General features: G+C 34.3%; 1 protein-coding gene across 2 annotated transcripts in view; it reads right to left on the reverse strand.

The window, feature by feature from the left end:
* Positions 1-4,296: 4,296 nt before the first annotated feature.
* The window catches only part of LOC113235628 (arf-GAP with coiled-coil, ANK repeat and PH domain-containing protein 2), a 44,678-nt gene continuing 32,011 nt past the window's right edge, over positions 4,297-16,963 (reverse strand). The window contains exons 13-20 of one of the 2 annotated variants that reach the window (XM_026471410.1): positions 14,952-15,110; positions 14,551-14,627; positions 13,400-13,531; positions 12,860-13,017; positions 11,008-11,121; positions 9,573-9,679; positions 7,616-7,764; positions 4,297-5,945 (exon numbers count right to left, since the gene is read on the reverse strand). In XM_026471410.1, coding sequence (XP_026327195.1) covers positions 5,926-5,945; positions 7,616-7,764; positions 9,573-9,679; positions 11,008-11,121; positions 12,860-13,017; positions 13,400-13,531; positions 14,551-14,627; positions 14,952-15,110 — 916 coding nt within the window. In that variant the 3' untranslated portion in view covers positions 4,297-5,925. Of the gene's footprint in view, positions 5,946-7,594; positions 7,765-9,572; positions 9,680-11,007; positions 11,122-12,859; positions 13,018-13,399; positions 13,532-14,550; positions 14,628-14,951; positions 15,111-16,963 lie in introns of both variants that reach the window. The other variant, XM_026471409.1, reaches the window with a different exon arrangement.

The following is a 16,963-nucleotide window of genomic DNA, read 5'->3' on the forward strand; positions in this document are numbered from 1 at the left end:
GTATTATTATTATCATTTTTGAGAGAGAGAGAGAGAGAATTATCGGTAGGGATTAAAAATGTGTACAACAACTTCCGCCAATACGTTTCGTTTTTTCTTGACACTTAAAACAACACAATGTATAATATCAAGGTCCCGAACAGTTTAATTACGAGTAGTTTCATAACATTGTACATTATAAATTAATAACATATATGTATAAATCACATATAATTTTATAGCAGTACATAGACATTTAAATATGATGTAAAAGTTACAACGTTTATAGATAGAGAGTATGCAACAAAGAGTATTGCTTATGGTATACAAGAATCTAATGTAAAAACATTTCTAAATCTCTTTAGTATATCATAAAAAAAGATTCGTTACACAGGCTTACTATTTCAAATTTTTGGATTCATGCTAAAAAAGTTTTTTTTTATTTCATCGAAATTAGAGTCTGCTAAGGTTACCTACACAGTCGTACTTTAAAACATAGGCACATAATAAAAACACAACGCAGTATTTAAGGGCTATGATAAATTTTGACACGAATTGATGAAAAATAATATAACTTTAACAAAAAAACCGACCTCAAAAGTTCGTAGAAGTATATTTATTTGCCAAAGTTTTATTGAAATCGGTTACCGGAAAGTGCGCGAAACCGGATTCGCCACTTAGTTTGCAACCCTTAGGACTAATACTGAGGCACACTCTTTCCAACAAAACAAGAATCATCAAAATCGGTTCACAAATGGAGTAATCGCATAACATACAAACAAAAAAATACAGTCCGATTGAGATCCTCCTATTTTTTTGAAGTACTATACTTTATAGTAGTCATATATGTATATAGTCATATAGTAAGAGCTCAATACTGTATACAATGAACAATAATAACATAACCCTAAAAGCACAACAATAAGCAAGTAAACTATCAAACTTCAAAAAGAGACATCTATTGGAAAACTAATAATGCTCGAAAGTCACGTGTAACAAGAAGTATTCTTTTTGTATCGAGAATCAGAAATAGAGACGAAATATCATTTAATTTGTTTGAAAGCTATTCTGCCAAATCATTACGGTGACAACTGTGCTCCGATTAGCCAGCCCGAATTCGATACATTGTTTCACTTCAAAGCGACAGTTTAACTTGAGCTTTGCTATAATGGACGAAAATTACAAAATTACATATTTAATATTTAATTACCGATTAAATGTGATTCCGTTTGTTTTGTAATTAGATGTTTTGCTGTTTTTACCACACCACCGAATGGAATAGCATGATATTATCTTTATTACAATAAATACAGAATATTTTTGGATTATACGGAGACATACACACAGGTCAGTTGTTGGCGTTGTACTATTTATTTCAGCTTTCTAATTTGTGATTTAAGCGCAATCGAGAGTTGATATTTTAAAGTGATATAATGCCCAAATGCCTGATGAGTTGCAAGGGATGGAGGGCCCTTATTTCGTCTCTATTTCTAGTTATATACTCGATGTCTTTTTACAACAAAACAGGCACCAGAATCTGCCCCGCAATTGTATAGTGTAATGTATAAAGATGATTAACATTGTAGACAATTACTATTCTAGCAATAAATAAAAGTGCAAACTTTCATATTCGTGCAACTACATAATGGTCGATAGTTTGTAGAAGATTTTGGGGGATAAGCGACATTTCATAATTATTATTATTTATTTACCTATATTTTTGAATTTTTTTATTATAATTTCTCAATTTTTATACCTTTTTACATATAGTGCAACACACACAGCCTTATATAATTATTTGGTGTTTACACTCAGCTTGCCGGTTTGATGCAGTAAAGGAATAGCTATAGGTGAAGACTGAAAATCAGCAATACCTACTGTTTTTTTGTTTTAATTGTTTGCTTATATAAGGTTTATGTGTTCTGTGGAAAAATTTTAATTCAATTTTCAAATTTAAACTTAATTAAACTCAAAATTTTAAAACAGGATTATATATTTTAAAACAATCGTTAAAAAAACCTAAAACTAGCTTTCCTGAAAATCTACGAAACATCGCTTACACCCCTTTTTACAAAACACGGACGTATAGAACTCATGGTAGTTCTAAAGAGATAAAAGCTTTTATAGTAGAAGTGAAAAGTCATACTACTTGAAATCATCTTTGTAAATTTAAATCTGGCTGGGGCAATTCTGGTATTGTCCATTAAAGTTTGGAATAACATTTGTAAAAAAAATTGGCAATCGATTATAGTTAAATAGACACTTAAAAACAATTATTATTATGTAATAATTACTTACTTTTTAGAAATAACTAAAATTATTCTAAAATCTTAAGATTAAACTATTGAGATTAACTTGAATTTCAGAGCCAGATTTAAAATTAACATTTTTATATTGAAATGCGTTATTTTGGAATGATCTAGTTAATGCAGATCACGGCGAATATCTTAGATTCACCCAAGAAAAGTGCAAATAGCTTTTACAACAAAGTTTCCTTGGGCTGGGCTATACTTAGGAAGTGGATTTTTATATTGATTTTCTTAAAATCATTTTTAAGGTTATTATTATTGACACAAATATCGAATAAACACAAACAAAAACTATCTCGATTCGACTGGACTCGAACCAGTGTCAGTCGCCTTAACGTCGCTACGTTGCTACCGTTCTTGCCAACTGAGCTACGGATCTTGCCAGCAGATATGACGAACTTCTTTATGTGCTTGTTGCGGATCTTTGTATTGACTTTAAACTGTTTGCGGTAATGCCACCTGTAAGAACTTATGAAATTTTCTCCACTCAGTCAAGTAAGTAGTAAAGTAAAGTAAAAGTAACCTTTATGGAAGACATAATTTTTTAGTTGTCGCCACGGAATAAATTTGCAAAAATTTTCTAGCTTCTTTTTTAGTGTAGGAAGAAATTCACGACGAACGACGTGGTGTCGCCGCAGCCTTGGCTTTCACATTTGCAATTAACAACAGTCAATTTAACATCGTCCATCCTCCCGGTAAGTGACACTTTCGTCTCCGACATCCATAATTTCATCAAGAAAACTGTCATAGATTTCTCATAGATGGCGCTAGGGCAAAAATGCATTAAAACAAAAAACAATGATCTGATGAAGGAAAGCATGACTCGATCTGTAACTCGGTTGGTAAAGCAATCGCCCTGATATAGCACAGACGTAGTCCTGTCAGATCGAAGGACATTTTCTTTGTTCGATCTTTCTATTACAAAATTTGTCACAAAAAACAATATCTTTAGACGAAACAAGTTGCAAATGTAGTAAATAACAATGTTAAAATAAATTTAATTTTTTCATTTAAATGTGTATTTTAGAAAATACCGAAAACCTCGGAAATCTCCTGTCAAACGACCATTGGTGTATGGCGCGTAAAAAATACTGCTATAGAAATATTTGAGGCCGTTGCTAGCGAATACTGCAATAAATGGTTATCCGAGTAAACCGGTGTCTTCTCAACTCAAATAGGACTCACATATCTTCCAGGGTTCTTTATAGTCAAGAAATTTGTCGTGATCTACGTAAATGACCCCAAAAAGTCTACACAATTCTATTTATCAACGAAAAATTTTTGTTATGGGAATCCACACTGAAATCGAGGAAAAATTGCATACGTTTGGGTTGAGTTGAGTATAAACATTTAATATGGAAAACTAGTCGAAGATTTGGTCACCTGGAATTTTTTTTCCCTCCTTAAAATCTTACAGACCTTTAGGGGGTCAATTTTATATACAGATTTGGCATGTTTCTTCATCAAAGGAATGTGAATAAAAAGCACCAAGTGTTTTTAACATTATCACGATCCAAATAATACCGCTGCAAAATCTTTGGTATACTAAAATTAATAGAAAATTACAAAAAAAATCACACCTTGTAAAAATATAATATGGCCTTAATATATAATGTGATTATTAAATTTTAGACCACACATAATTCAAAACGGCGGCGCTTTTGTCTATGGTTAAAAGTGAAATCGTCGAGGTCTGCTTCTTTGGGTGTAGTCAATTACATTCCCACAAAAGGCTTTGAAGCCGAAAGAAAGTTTGAAGTTGAAAGTAAACAGTTCCTTTAAATTCAATTTGAAACATGATACTTTTTGTTTATTATGGATCTATGTTTAATGTTCTGGAAGATTTAATCAATAGACTACCTTATAAAATGTTACTAAAAATTTTAATTTTTTCATAAGCCTCCGAAATATAGAGATCACTGCAATTCATTATTTTAATTACACTCTTATTTATAAAAAAAAATCATTTAAAATAGCATAATGGCTAATTTAAAAAAAAATCGTGTTTAGACTAAATATGTCACTAATCATTATTGTAAAATCTTACATCAAATAAAAAAAAATGTGTAAAAAGTTTTAAGCCATTTAAAAGACGAATGAAGACAGCCTTACTAATTTTAAAATAAAAAGTTTTTCGTCAAAATGACGCGGAATATATAGTGTAAATTACAGCGTGACCTAGTCTTTGCTGTAGTGGCTTTCAGATTTGTCAAAATATTGATAATGGAATAAACTGAAAAAATACATTGTATCATAGTATAATAAAACAAGTATGTAAGTCCATATAAAAGTAGCAACGCGGCTTGTATGTGTGCATGGCCGTCTCACGCCGTGTACAGGTGCATACACTCGCATGATCTCGCGGTGCACTCACATTGCATAGCGTGTGTCGTCACAAGTGTCATTAATTATACATTTGAAGCTTTCGATCGAAGTTTAGAAAGTGACATCAAAATAGTAGACGTGTTTATTGTTATGTTTGTGGTAGTTTGAACAGGAGTGTCTCAAATTGAGTATTGTTCAGCATTTCAAAATATCAATACGTAAGTATAGTATAGTTGGCGAAATATTATTTGCACCGATTCTTCTTATCGCTTAATTTTTAGAGTACAATAGAACAAAAGACTGAACGGTCTCTGTAACGCACGTGCCATCTGTATAGTGCTTTTTACGCATTCCTTCTAAACTTGATCATCTTTATGCGTAAATAACTTGTTGAATTAGTAGGAAAAGGTCGGCAGTCGGTATTTTACGAAATAATTGAAAACTAGAATACAGAAAAAGGATTTAGTGATTCCATGACTGGTACGATGGACCAAGATCGTTAAATCCGTGTACGCTTTAAGCAAAAGAAGTGTTAATGATTTTATTACCCTATTGTAATAGACAGGATAAGCCGTTCCAAGAGATAACATTCATCGGTGCAAATAATATTTCTTCAACTATACCTACTGCGTTTAACAAAGGTTATTTCAATATAGCACAAGAATACTGTGATGGACAACTTCTGGATTTTCTTAAACGATGTTTACAGCCTATAGATATAACTAAAATAATAATGTAACAACCCTACGCTCCGAGCGAAACGTAGGCATTTATACGCGAACAGGCGGGAGTTGCACTACTTGTTCTTATTATACTATGATTGTAAGTCAGTTTGGGTCTTACTTTAAAATATCAGCAAAAATATCGTCATTAAAATTAGTTTTTTTCGTGACACCTTTAAACAATAATCGTCGTAATTACAAAACTTTAACAAAGCACAGTTTTAAGGCTTGGGACAAATCGGTTTCTTCCACAAATCTCTACTGACAATGTGGAGAACACTCCCAGTGGCAGTGATGGCTAAATTATCCCCACAAATCCGTAGTCAGTAGCACTGGTTAGCATTCCCAATGGGGATATGTAGAATAGACCATCGTAACAAGTTAAAACGTATTGTAGGCGTCACATCTGTCCCCCGCCCTAATAGTAGCCTCAATTGAATACAAATTCAAATTTGTATTACTACGCGAACAATGTCAAAAATGTAAACGGTACGAAAAACTAACCATAGAATAAAGATTGACCGCAGTGCCGACCGCCAGTGCTAGTCGTATTCTTACCACAGCCACCACCGCCGCGTGGTCTCGCTTCGTCATTCGCTTGGTGGTTCACCTGCAGACAAAATAAACAACGTTTTTATTAAATTCGTATGTTTCGGAAGGGTACATACGTGCTTAAGTGTATAGAACCAATATAAACAATTGAACCTTTGGTTACATTAATAGCATAGTATAAGACAAGCATGGTAACTTCCTACAAATGTAGCAGCGTGTCTTGTATGTGAGCACACATTCGCATAACCTCGCTGTTTCTAGAACATAATGGAACCTAACATATTGAATAAAAGACCAAGGCTGTGTGATAACAACTTTACTTTATGGAAGGTTAAAGTTGAATGATGCATGTTACATTTGATGCATAAAAACGCCTGATAAAAAACTAATAGCAAATATAATTTTGTACATTCTAAATTACTTAAAATTATAGGCGCTGTTGCCTTTCTTTAGCTTCACGGAAACAGTCAAGACAGGTTCATGACAAGATATATGGACTATGGATTTCAGTGGAGTGGAGTTGATGGGGCCGCAACACTCGCGATACACTCGCGTTGCATAGTGCTGGTCGTTTCACGCGGCATTTACTATAGAATTAAAGCGTCCGCTCGGTGTTTACAAAATTACATAAAAAAGTAAAAGTGTTTATGGTTGTTTGGACAAGAGTGTCTCAAATTCTAAATGGTGCAGTATTTCATTTCCATTTCGTTATCATGCTCCCGTAATCTCGATACCAATCTGCGATGGTGGTATACAAATATCAGTACGTAAGTATTGCATTTAACAAAGGTTTTTTCAACCTACACACCTAACCTTAAAGGTGTAAGTCCAAATTTTAGAACACATATTTTTTTGCTTAAAAGTACCATATTCAGTCATATCTTTCATTACAAAAGTGAAGCAACTCCAATAATTGCACTAACATCTCATAGATGGCATTACTAGTTTACTCAGATAACTAAAATTACTACACATGAATGTGCTAAAAGCTCATTATATTTACAAGGACTTAACTCACTTTTACAATGAACGACACAACTTATATATTTAAAATAAACAATGCAGCTCACAGCGCGTGCACTTAAAGCATGTTTTACAACATACAGCTGGATACGTATTAAATAAATCATAAGCATCTTGTTCATGCGTGTAAATAAACTTGCTTTCTCAGATGTTAGTTGTACAACTAAAATAATAATGTGACAGCCCTACGCTCGGAGTGAAGTGTAGGCATGTACGTGCCAAACAAGCGGGAGTTGCCCTATTTGTCTTATACTATGTTAATAGGTCATATTATGAAATTTTAGAAATCAGCTTAAAGAAATTAAAATGGCAAGTTATGGACCTTATTAATATAATTGAACCATGCAATGCGTGGCATGTTACGAAATTATAACGAAACTTCAAATTAAACATTGTGTTTTAAGTTAGCAAAGTGTTTTATTTATTTTTTTATAAGTAAGAAAGCGACGATGTAGCGTGCACGCTTAAATGGCGCCTATTTACCTTCACCTTGAAAATGCCCAAATTATAGCGTTCGGGGAATAAGTCTGCAGGTAGGGAATTGCAATTCTTTGCCATTCCGCCATATAAGTGCCAATATTATGGAGAATAAACCGCATACATGGTTTTAAAATTGACAGTTTACTAGTTGTAAGTTTACTTCTTCCCATGAGCATGCATATTAATGTAAACCTACCTGTGTGGAGAGATAGAAGACGGACTGACCTTCGTTGTTGTTATGGCGGTGACGTAATAACCTCTCAGGGTGCGAATGAGCCAGCTGCGTGTAATCGCGGAAGACCTCGTTGTACGTATCGTCGTTTGACGACATCTCGCTTTCCCGCATCTCTTCGTTGAGCTTTGTTAGCCGCAGTCTGCAAAAAAACGAGTTATTCTGTACTTTATTTACACATACATATACGTTGCAATGTTGTGTACGGGTCTCTTCTAAGAGAAGGATATTATTGTCGTATGTTATAATCTATAGTCTGTCTTTTTTGAAAACGTAGCAAAATTACATTAGCAGGATTGCCAGTTTTCATAAAATTTTAAATAGTCATGTAGTTCTTGTCGACAGTTCTATCGAAAAATTGCAAAAGGAGGAAAAATTTTGCCAAAAGTTTTTGAATTGTGAATGTTACGACAGACGTTCTAATGATTACTAATTGCGTTATTGCCTTCTTTATTCTTATTTTGATCAATATTCAGTCGATAGAATATTTTATCGATTGAAGCGGGCAACTCTTAATTGAGCAGTGAACTGTCATTTTACTCTATCTTCAAAAAAGACAGACAATACGTCATAGAAAAGATTTTAAATAATGAAAAAACAAGTAAAATTTTATTTCCACATATCGTTGCTTTTGAAAAATAGTGATTCTTCTTCTACTGTGAATAAAACATCAAGCTTTTCATTGGCCAAGATGTTCCAGTGACGACATTGGGCCAGTGATACGTCAGTTTCGTGCGCCAAATACATCTAAGTTTTTTAAATCCCTACGCATGGTCAATGCCTCTACGTGATGAATTAAGTGTTCTTGAGATAAACCGCTATTCCAGAAAGTTAAAGAATTTTTTGTTTTTAAAAAGCGTGGTAGCCTAATGATTTCACCTACCGTCTTTCAAGCAGAGGGTCGTTAGTCTCTGAGTTTTTCGGAATTTATACGCGAAATTTTATTTGAAATTTGCCATGGGCTTTTAAGTGAAGGATAACACCGTGAAGAAACCTGCATGTGCAAATTAAATTTAATGATGTGTGTAAAGTTCCGAGTCCGCATTGGGTCCGCGTGGGAATATAAATAGCCCCAGTCCTCCCTTTGTGAGAAAAGGCCAGTGCCATCAAGTATGTAACCAGAAATAAAGACGAAATAAGGGTCATCCATCCCTGGCACCTCATCAAGCAAATGGACCTTATATCACTTTTAAATATCAACTTTCGTTTGCGCTCAAATCATAAATTAGAAATCTGAAATAGTACAGCGTCAACAACTGACCTGTGTATATTCCAAAAATATTCTGTATTTATTGTAATAAAGATAACATCTCTAACAATGGGGGGCTGTTCCATTCGGTGGTGTGGGAAAAACAGCGAAACATCTAATTACAAAACGAACGGAATCACATTTCATCGGTAATTAAATATTAAATATGTAATTTTTCAATTTTCATCCAGTATAGTAAAAAAGCTCAAGTTAAACCATTGACTTACAATTATATGGACGTCGGGTCCGCGCTAAAAAGTGTCCGCACTTGTAAGGTGCTAAAATCGTATACAGAGCGCGACACTCCGCTTTAGTCTTCATTTGTTCTACTGACAGCGCGATACTGCGATGACATTACAATTTAAATTTCGAATAGGTTGACTTGGGACATTTTTTTTCGTGGTTTTTGTATTAGACCCGTCGTCCATTTATTTGTAAGTCAATGAGTTAAACTGATCGATTTGAAGTAAAACAATTGACGACACCCGTCAATTGTTTCGAATTCGGGCTGGCCAAATGGAGCGCAGTTGTAACGAAACGATTTGGCAGAATAGGTTTCAAACAAATTAAATGACATTTCGTCTACATTTCTGGTTATATACTCGACTGGTTATATAGAATGTACAGGCTAACAATTCAATAATTGCGCGGGAGGGTGGTCCAGGTTGAGGATATTATATTTAGTAGTTCAATATACTTACAATGTGACAATGTCAGCGTTAGCGTGACTCACGGCGATATCCAAAGGCGTGTTGCCTTCATTATCTGCGATCGACTGGTCCGCGCGGTACCGTAGTAATAGACATACCTGCAGGATAGAATTTCATTTTCAAATAACTCAACTTTATTTCAAACCTCGACCTAAGAATTAGAACTAAGGCCTTTTATTTATATTTATATTATTATTATATTTATATTTATATTAGGTGGTCAAACGGTTGGCACATAAATAAATAATAAATCGTTTATTTTCTTCCAATAAGTACAAGATGTAGGTAATACAATGAGAAGTGAAAGGTTGGGAGACAGGATCCCAACTAGGTTATACCTGTGCTATGAGTCACGTGGCCTCCAACATCCGGCTTACAACTACCGGTCGGTTAAAAAAGACGACATAGATGTAGGGATGACAAAAAGTAATCATAGAAGAACATAAATTAAATCAGTTGAGTACGTCAACGTCACGTGCGTGTGTTGCTCCGGTATACAGAGTATGGTTAATTTTCTGATTTGAGACCAGGTAATTAATAACAAGTGGTTGTTTAGCACAGAGCATTATCATTAACTCCTCGTAAAATATAAACAATTCTTCATAAAATACTACGACATTGTTAAGTAAGTGATTGGGGACAATTCATGCCCTTGGTATAATAAAGTCATATTATGATCGTACGTCAGATGCTTTGATCTTATGAAAGCCACACATGTGTCAAGTCCTTTTATCCCATGAAAGTTATTAAAACAACACAAATTACATGAAACAAATGAGGTATGTGATATTTTTATTAAAAAATTCGACTAATTTAGTTCGTAGAATCTTAAAACATCTCAATTGAAAGATGTCATTTTGCAAATGTGGCCTTATTACACCAAGGGTGCTTATTAAGTTACGACTTCAATCCAATATAAATAAAAAAAATATTATAAAAAAAAATATTGGGTATAGGTGAATTAATAAGATTCGATGTTAACAACACACGTGTATGTGTTTATGGAACAAATAGCCAAAATTGTTTCATTTGAATCATCGTCGACTTATTATTCATCCAATTACTGAGCACAAGTTCATTTGAATTGTCAAGTTTTGTAAGCCATACATACACTGTATTTAGAACTATGTTTATGAAAAATACAAAGAGGAGACATATTTTAAAGTTTTTCATTGTAACTCAATATAGATAATCAAATCTGGCTAGTCTTCTTAAAATGTATATGAATAAAAATTGATCTCCATACTAGTAGACAAAAAATTGGCAAAATTTTATCTTCTTTTTCACTATCTATCCATAAAACTATCGACAACGACTCCATAACTATTAAAATTTTATGAAAACTGGCAACCCTACAAATGTCATTTTACTCCGTCTTCAAAAAAGATAGACTTATAGTCTCATATTTGGTAAGTTTAGAACTTACTTGTCCCGTGTGGCCGCTTTCTGTGGCAAGATGCAATGGCGTTTTGCCGTCATCGTCTTGCAGGTTGAGCTTGCTTCCGTTCAGCAGGAGAAATGAGCACGCCATCACTGAACCCTGTTTATGAAGATTTCAATGTTGTTTTCATTTTCATTGTTTGATTTTTTGTTTTTTTTTGTTTTCATTTTCAGTGTTTCATTTTCATGTATTCGGATGAGAAATACTCTGTTCCAATCAAATTCGATTAGGCCAGTACTGCATATCATCGCTTAGCAAACAATACCGCTGAAGTCGAAAATTGGCGGTTTTTATTTTTTAAAGTTACTGAAGTCAAAATGAAACGAGTTGATATACTCGTTTCATTTTGATATAACCATAAAAATTGATATAACCATCACATATACAACTATTTGTTATCCATAAATAGAAGACCTGTTATTATCAATAGCCGAAAAAACCTTATATTATACAGTAACAGATAGCTTTTTCACTCTCCTTTAAAATTGCTCGTATTTATTTAAGCGGAATTTAGAATTCTAAGATTTGTTAATACGAGCTCCTGTGGTAGTCTCTGTAACCTCGTAAGGCCCTGTGAATATCAAAATTTACATAATATCTGAAGTAGTCCAGACCCAGACCATAAATCGATCATTCTCGGATTAGTGGTCTCTGCCTCTGTGGCCGACCGGTTACCATGCCGGACTGCCACCCTGAGGTCCCAGGTTCGATTCCCGAGCCGGGAGAAATATTTGTATGGCCTTCATTTATTTCTCTCGTAAATTTGGGTGTAATTTTTGGTTGACTATGTGTGTGTCCATGGCACCCGCGACTCCCTAATGCGGGGCTATTCACTTCCTAAGTTCACTAGCTAATTTCCGTGACAATTTTTATTATTGAAATATTCAAGTATATTATCGTGTAATTATTAAATAATATTTCACGATACAATACGCGAATATTAAACAACGGGTCACGGTAAAAAAATCGAATAATTAATAAAAATTGCCACGAAAATTAGGTAGTGAACACTAGTCCGAGAATGATGGAAAGATTAGTCTTATAATGAAGTAAATGCCCAGTGTACATTATAAAGAAAATATCGTATTCAAATTTAGCCCTTATAATTCTGTATGACCATACTGTATCTAGAAAAATGCGATTTGCGTATAAAACTAGTGGCTGGAGCTTATATATATATTAAGTACATTTTAATACGTATTGGGCGTTTAGCGCTTTTCCCATTGTAGATACTTTGCTGGGTCTTAGGAGGATAATATTGTCTGAGTTTATGAAAATAGTAATAGTTAATTAATTAATTAATTAAAATTAGTATGAGGTAGACCACATCACGTACAGGCACGTAACTATATTTAGTTTTCATATTTTACTTTTATTGTGTTTACGGCACTTCATTATCATCGCTTTTGTTTTTCTGTTGTACCTTACAGTCTTTAAAAACTTGATACTTATAAAATTTGTGTAATGCCTTTTCAAAGACGTTACACGTTAGACGTTACGTTTGGGTGAGAGCCTGGAAATGTCACACAGGTTAATTCCTAGTATGTTCTCCAGTCTTTTAAAAAGGTATTTCGGCTTAGTTGGCATAGCGTCTGCCACGGTTTGCTGGAAGACATTGGTTCGAATACAGCCTTATTGAAGGAAATTTTTCTAAGTGTTCGATCTTTGTATTAATAATTATAACAAACTAGTAGAGTAATTTCACAAAAATAATTGAATATCATGGTGGACAAACATCGTGACATTCAATAAACTTAAAAAAACTTATAACACTTGGTAACCTTTGTAAAGAGAAAATAAAGGAGTGGGGCTGTCTGTTTTGTAGGGATATACTGACGCTAAGGACGGCGGCGTGCAGCGGCGTGCGGCCCCTGGCGTGCACGTGGTTGACGTCGGCGCCGGCGGCCAGCGCCGCGCGCATCACCGGCACGTTGTGCGCGCGCGCAGCCAGCAGCAGCACCGCGGGCGGCGACAGGCGCGACATGTCTTCGGTGGCTGCAACGGTACACGGTTCGTGCTCACACCTGCGTCACCCCAGCCGAGTGGGGTGCTGTTGTAACGCACGGGCACGACAACGCTTATATTTGTTCTGTCTGTAGTTCTAGTAACTAGTAACCAGTCAATAGAATCAGAACTAGCCGAACGGTTAATGTCTTGCCCGTTTTAATTATCAATAAGTAAAGTAATTACCGCGGTAATTAAATACGCGGAAATCAAATATTTTTATAAACTGTGTCCATTTGAAAACTTGTTAATAATGCAGGCTCTTCCCTCGCTTTGAAAAGGCCCAAGTTAGAGCATTTTGCTGTTATACTGTTAGTTGTGCTGTTTTTATGAATAACATAAAGATAAAACAATATTACTTAATGTAACTAACTTCTTTCATCTCCATCCTCTCCCTCTGTAGAGTCGTGGTCAGATGGCAGACTGAGATCAATTTCACGTTCGCTTGCTAACTCAGCACCAATCACCAACACGGGGCTGCCTTGTGATTTGCCGTCGCATTCCACTGTAATATAATACACAATATAAAATATTTTCTTATTAGTAACGTCGTCGTCATCATTAATAATATAATGTGTCAGACAACTATACCAATTGCCAGGTCTCAAACTAGGGAAATTCCTGTACTATGAGTAAGCAAAGGAATTCACTCTGGGGCACTTCCCAGAACACCCAGACCAGAACCAGAACCATAAAAAATAATTTATTGTATTAGGATAGTCGTAATTAGAAATGTAATGCATGTGTTCGTTAATATGTCTCAGTGCGAGTGCGTAATTTTAAATGTAAATGAGTAAACTAAATTTAATTTCAGTCAACAGCGTTTTTCAGCATTTTTGTTCGAATATCGCCTCCAGTGCAATAGAACAAGATCCGTCGATTTCCGGCTTAATATGCTGCCGTCTGTACTTACAATGTAATAGCGTGAGACTGTCCCCGCTAAAATTGCCATTACGTGGCGTCATATTGTACTATAGTTGGCGAAGTATGATTTATCACTTACCTATTTATATACATTAAAAATGTCCAATACATCATATTGCAATTGCAATAAATAAATAAAACAATTTAGAAAAGTCACATCCCAAATTGGCACTACCGGAATTCGAAACCGGGACACATCCAACGTCTACAATATGAATCCTAGAGAATCCGAGAAGTGATGGTACGAAATTTCACAGGTGTCCGAAATGTCATTTTATCTCGAGGTGTATAAGCGATATTCGTACTTTCTCGCATTGGAATCGAACTTAATGCACAAGCGTCATCCGAAGTGGGTCCGAGTTTTCTGAATTTGTATAATCTCGGATTCGGAACGCATACAAATCGGACGCATGCGCAAACGCGCAGAGCACCGAGTTCGTCTAACAATATAATAATAACATCAACAAAATCTTTAAAAACTGTCCATATTTTTAAATAGCTGATCTTCCGTTCTCCTATAGTCGCTCATTTTGACTAAGTAATTATCTATTAAAAATCTTTCAATTTATAACATTAGTGAAATTGAGAAACGATTCTTACCACTAGAGTTACTGTTGACATCACTTTTGTCACTTTTTTCGTCGTTGATCGTCTCAGGCACTGAAGGTGCACGCACTCTGAAAACATTGTACTAAATTACATTACATTTGTTTTGCCACTATGTGCTGGAATCTGACAAAGACTAGAGAATAAAATTCATTTTTCAATGCAATTTATTACTCTTAAGTGGTATTTTGTGTAGGAGTGAACAGTGTACAAACCGCAATTTACGTTTATGCACTTTTCAATTTAACAATTTGGTAACGAGGAGTTTATGTTTGGGATAAAGGACAAGTCTATATTAGAAATTATAATTATTATTCATATATATATAAATATATATGTATATATTGTAGTGTTTTGTCAGCACGTGGACTCAAATTAACGTTATTGAACTTTACCTGCGTCGTGTCCTCCTCACCGACCACCGCCTTGCATTTCTGAGCGGCGAAACTGCCCCAGCACCATTGGCTGCGTCAGTCACGCTTGAGGGATTCACCAGGTCCTTCACGAATGATAGGTTCACGTACTTCGCCCGGATCCACGCTTCGCGAACCGACCTAGCAATAAGTATACCATTGCGAAATTATGAATGAATGCAAAAAAAATGGAATTGAAAATAATCCCAACTTAAACTCAATATACTTAGAGCACGATATTTATTTTGACATGACATTTTGGCTGAATTCGGACCAGCGCTTTCATCATACCGTGGCTGACGCTCCATCTCAGCTAAGGAACAAACCAACAGTCTTTACGAATGTTCTTACAGATCTTGGTTTTCAGTTTTTAACGCCTTTTCTCTGTTTTTAGTTAGATTTCACTATTATTTTCATGGAAATTGACCAAATTAACTTTTCTTAAAATTTATTTATAATTTAAAACGTAATACAAAACAATGTTTCTAGTCACATTTTAAACCACTTTGGTAAGTGGTAATGCGAACTGTATCCACACAATACATAAGTTCAATTTGCCAACAGAAAAGCATTATATAATATTTGAGTGATTTGCAAAAATAATCTAACATTAACCAAAAAGATTATACAGACATTGGATGAATACATTTATAAACAACCAAATTTATCGCTGTTGATTAAGCTGTTTACAAAGTAATTTTTAAGTTTATTTTTATATTAATGGTTGTTAAAGCATTACATAATTCTAGCGGTAACTCGTTTATTAGCCGGGGAACAGAGTAAGTAGAAGTTCTTTCGCCATACACATTAAACGCGCGAGTCGTCTGACATTAATGACGGAATTAAATATGTTGCCTATGTGATGTTATTAAAAAACATGTCACTCCTAGTTTAGTCTGGTGAAGCGCATGTGAGTAAATGTATAATATACATTCAATATGTTTGTATGCCTAATGTTTGTCTAGACTTATTTTGTTACATGTCAACTTTTAAACAACCTGTGTTTTTACAAATAAATGAATTGTGAATTATGATAATGCATATGAATCCACCTTTTGAATCCACTATTGGGTATAATTCAAGTCATCCAGCATCCAGTAAAGTACTTCTTTTTAAACTACTATTTTCATTATCATATGAGTTTTATGGAAACAGGATGTGATTATCGAAAACTCCTTAATCTGGTAACATATCACTTCAAATATCTTATTATCTGAACGGTTAAGTTAGACGTTTAATTGATTAGTTAAATGCCGATTAAAATGCGTTTTTAATAAAATATTCGAAAATAGAATGTCACTGTATAATTTTAACAAAGGTAAATATTCACCTACTGTCTGAAAGATTAAGGTACATTTTTGAATGATAGTTTTTTTATATAATGGCAGACAAAGTACTCTTTGTGCCATTATATAAAAAATAAACATCAGACGGTAGGAACACTAGAGAGATCAATAGCGTAATGTACCCAGTTTTACCCAGGAGCTTTTGAAGCATTTAGAATAGTACAGATATATTCCTAATTACGTAAAAATATAATAAAATATTAGTAATAAAATCTTTTTTACTTTATTTTTTGTTTGTAAGTACTTTTTAGTTATTTAAGTCTTCCCTTATGTGTTTGAAAAATTGGTTAAGGTTGTTAGGGCCTTGTTGCAAAAACCAATAAATAAAAAAAAAATTAGAGGCCAGGAGAGCCAAGGCAGAAAGGAACTTAATCAACAGTAAAAAACTATAATGTCAAATAACACATTTGAATGAAATAGTTAACAATGCAATAGTCAACTTTTGTGAAAGTCGAAAGTTCCGAAACCTGAACTTTAGGAAACAGTACTACACGTTTTAGAAGCGAAGTAGATTAATTCATTCATAGATTTCAATTATTTATGATGACTATTTTTTTAAGTGCACATAAATTCGAATTCAAATGGTTCGAAATTCCATTCGATTTGTGCTTCAGAAAAATTACCACGGAAACATTACTTTTTCAACAT

The sequence above is a fragment of the Hyposmocoma kahamanoa genome, unplaced genomic scaffold (genome assembly GCF_003589595.1).
Source record: "Hyposmocoma kahamanoa isolate Upper Pololo Valley unplaced genomic scaffold, ASM358959v1 88, whole genome shotgun sequence".
NCBI lineage: Eukaryota > Metazoa > Arthropoda > Insecta > Lepidoptera > Cosmopterigidae > Hyposmocoma > Hyposmocoma kahamanoa.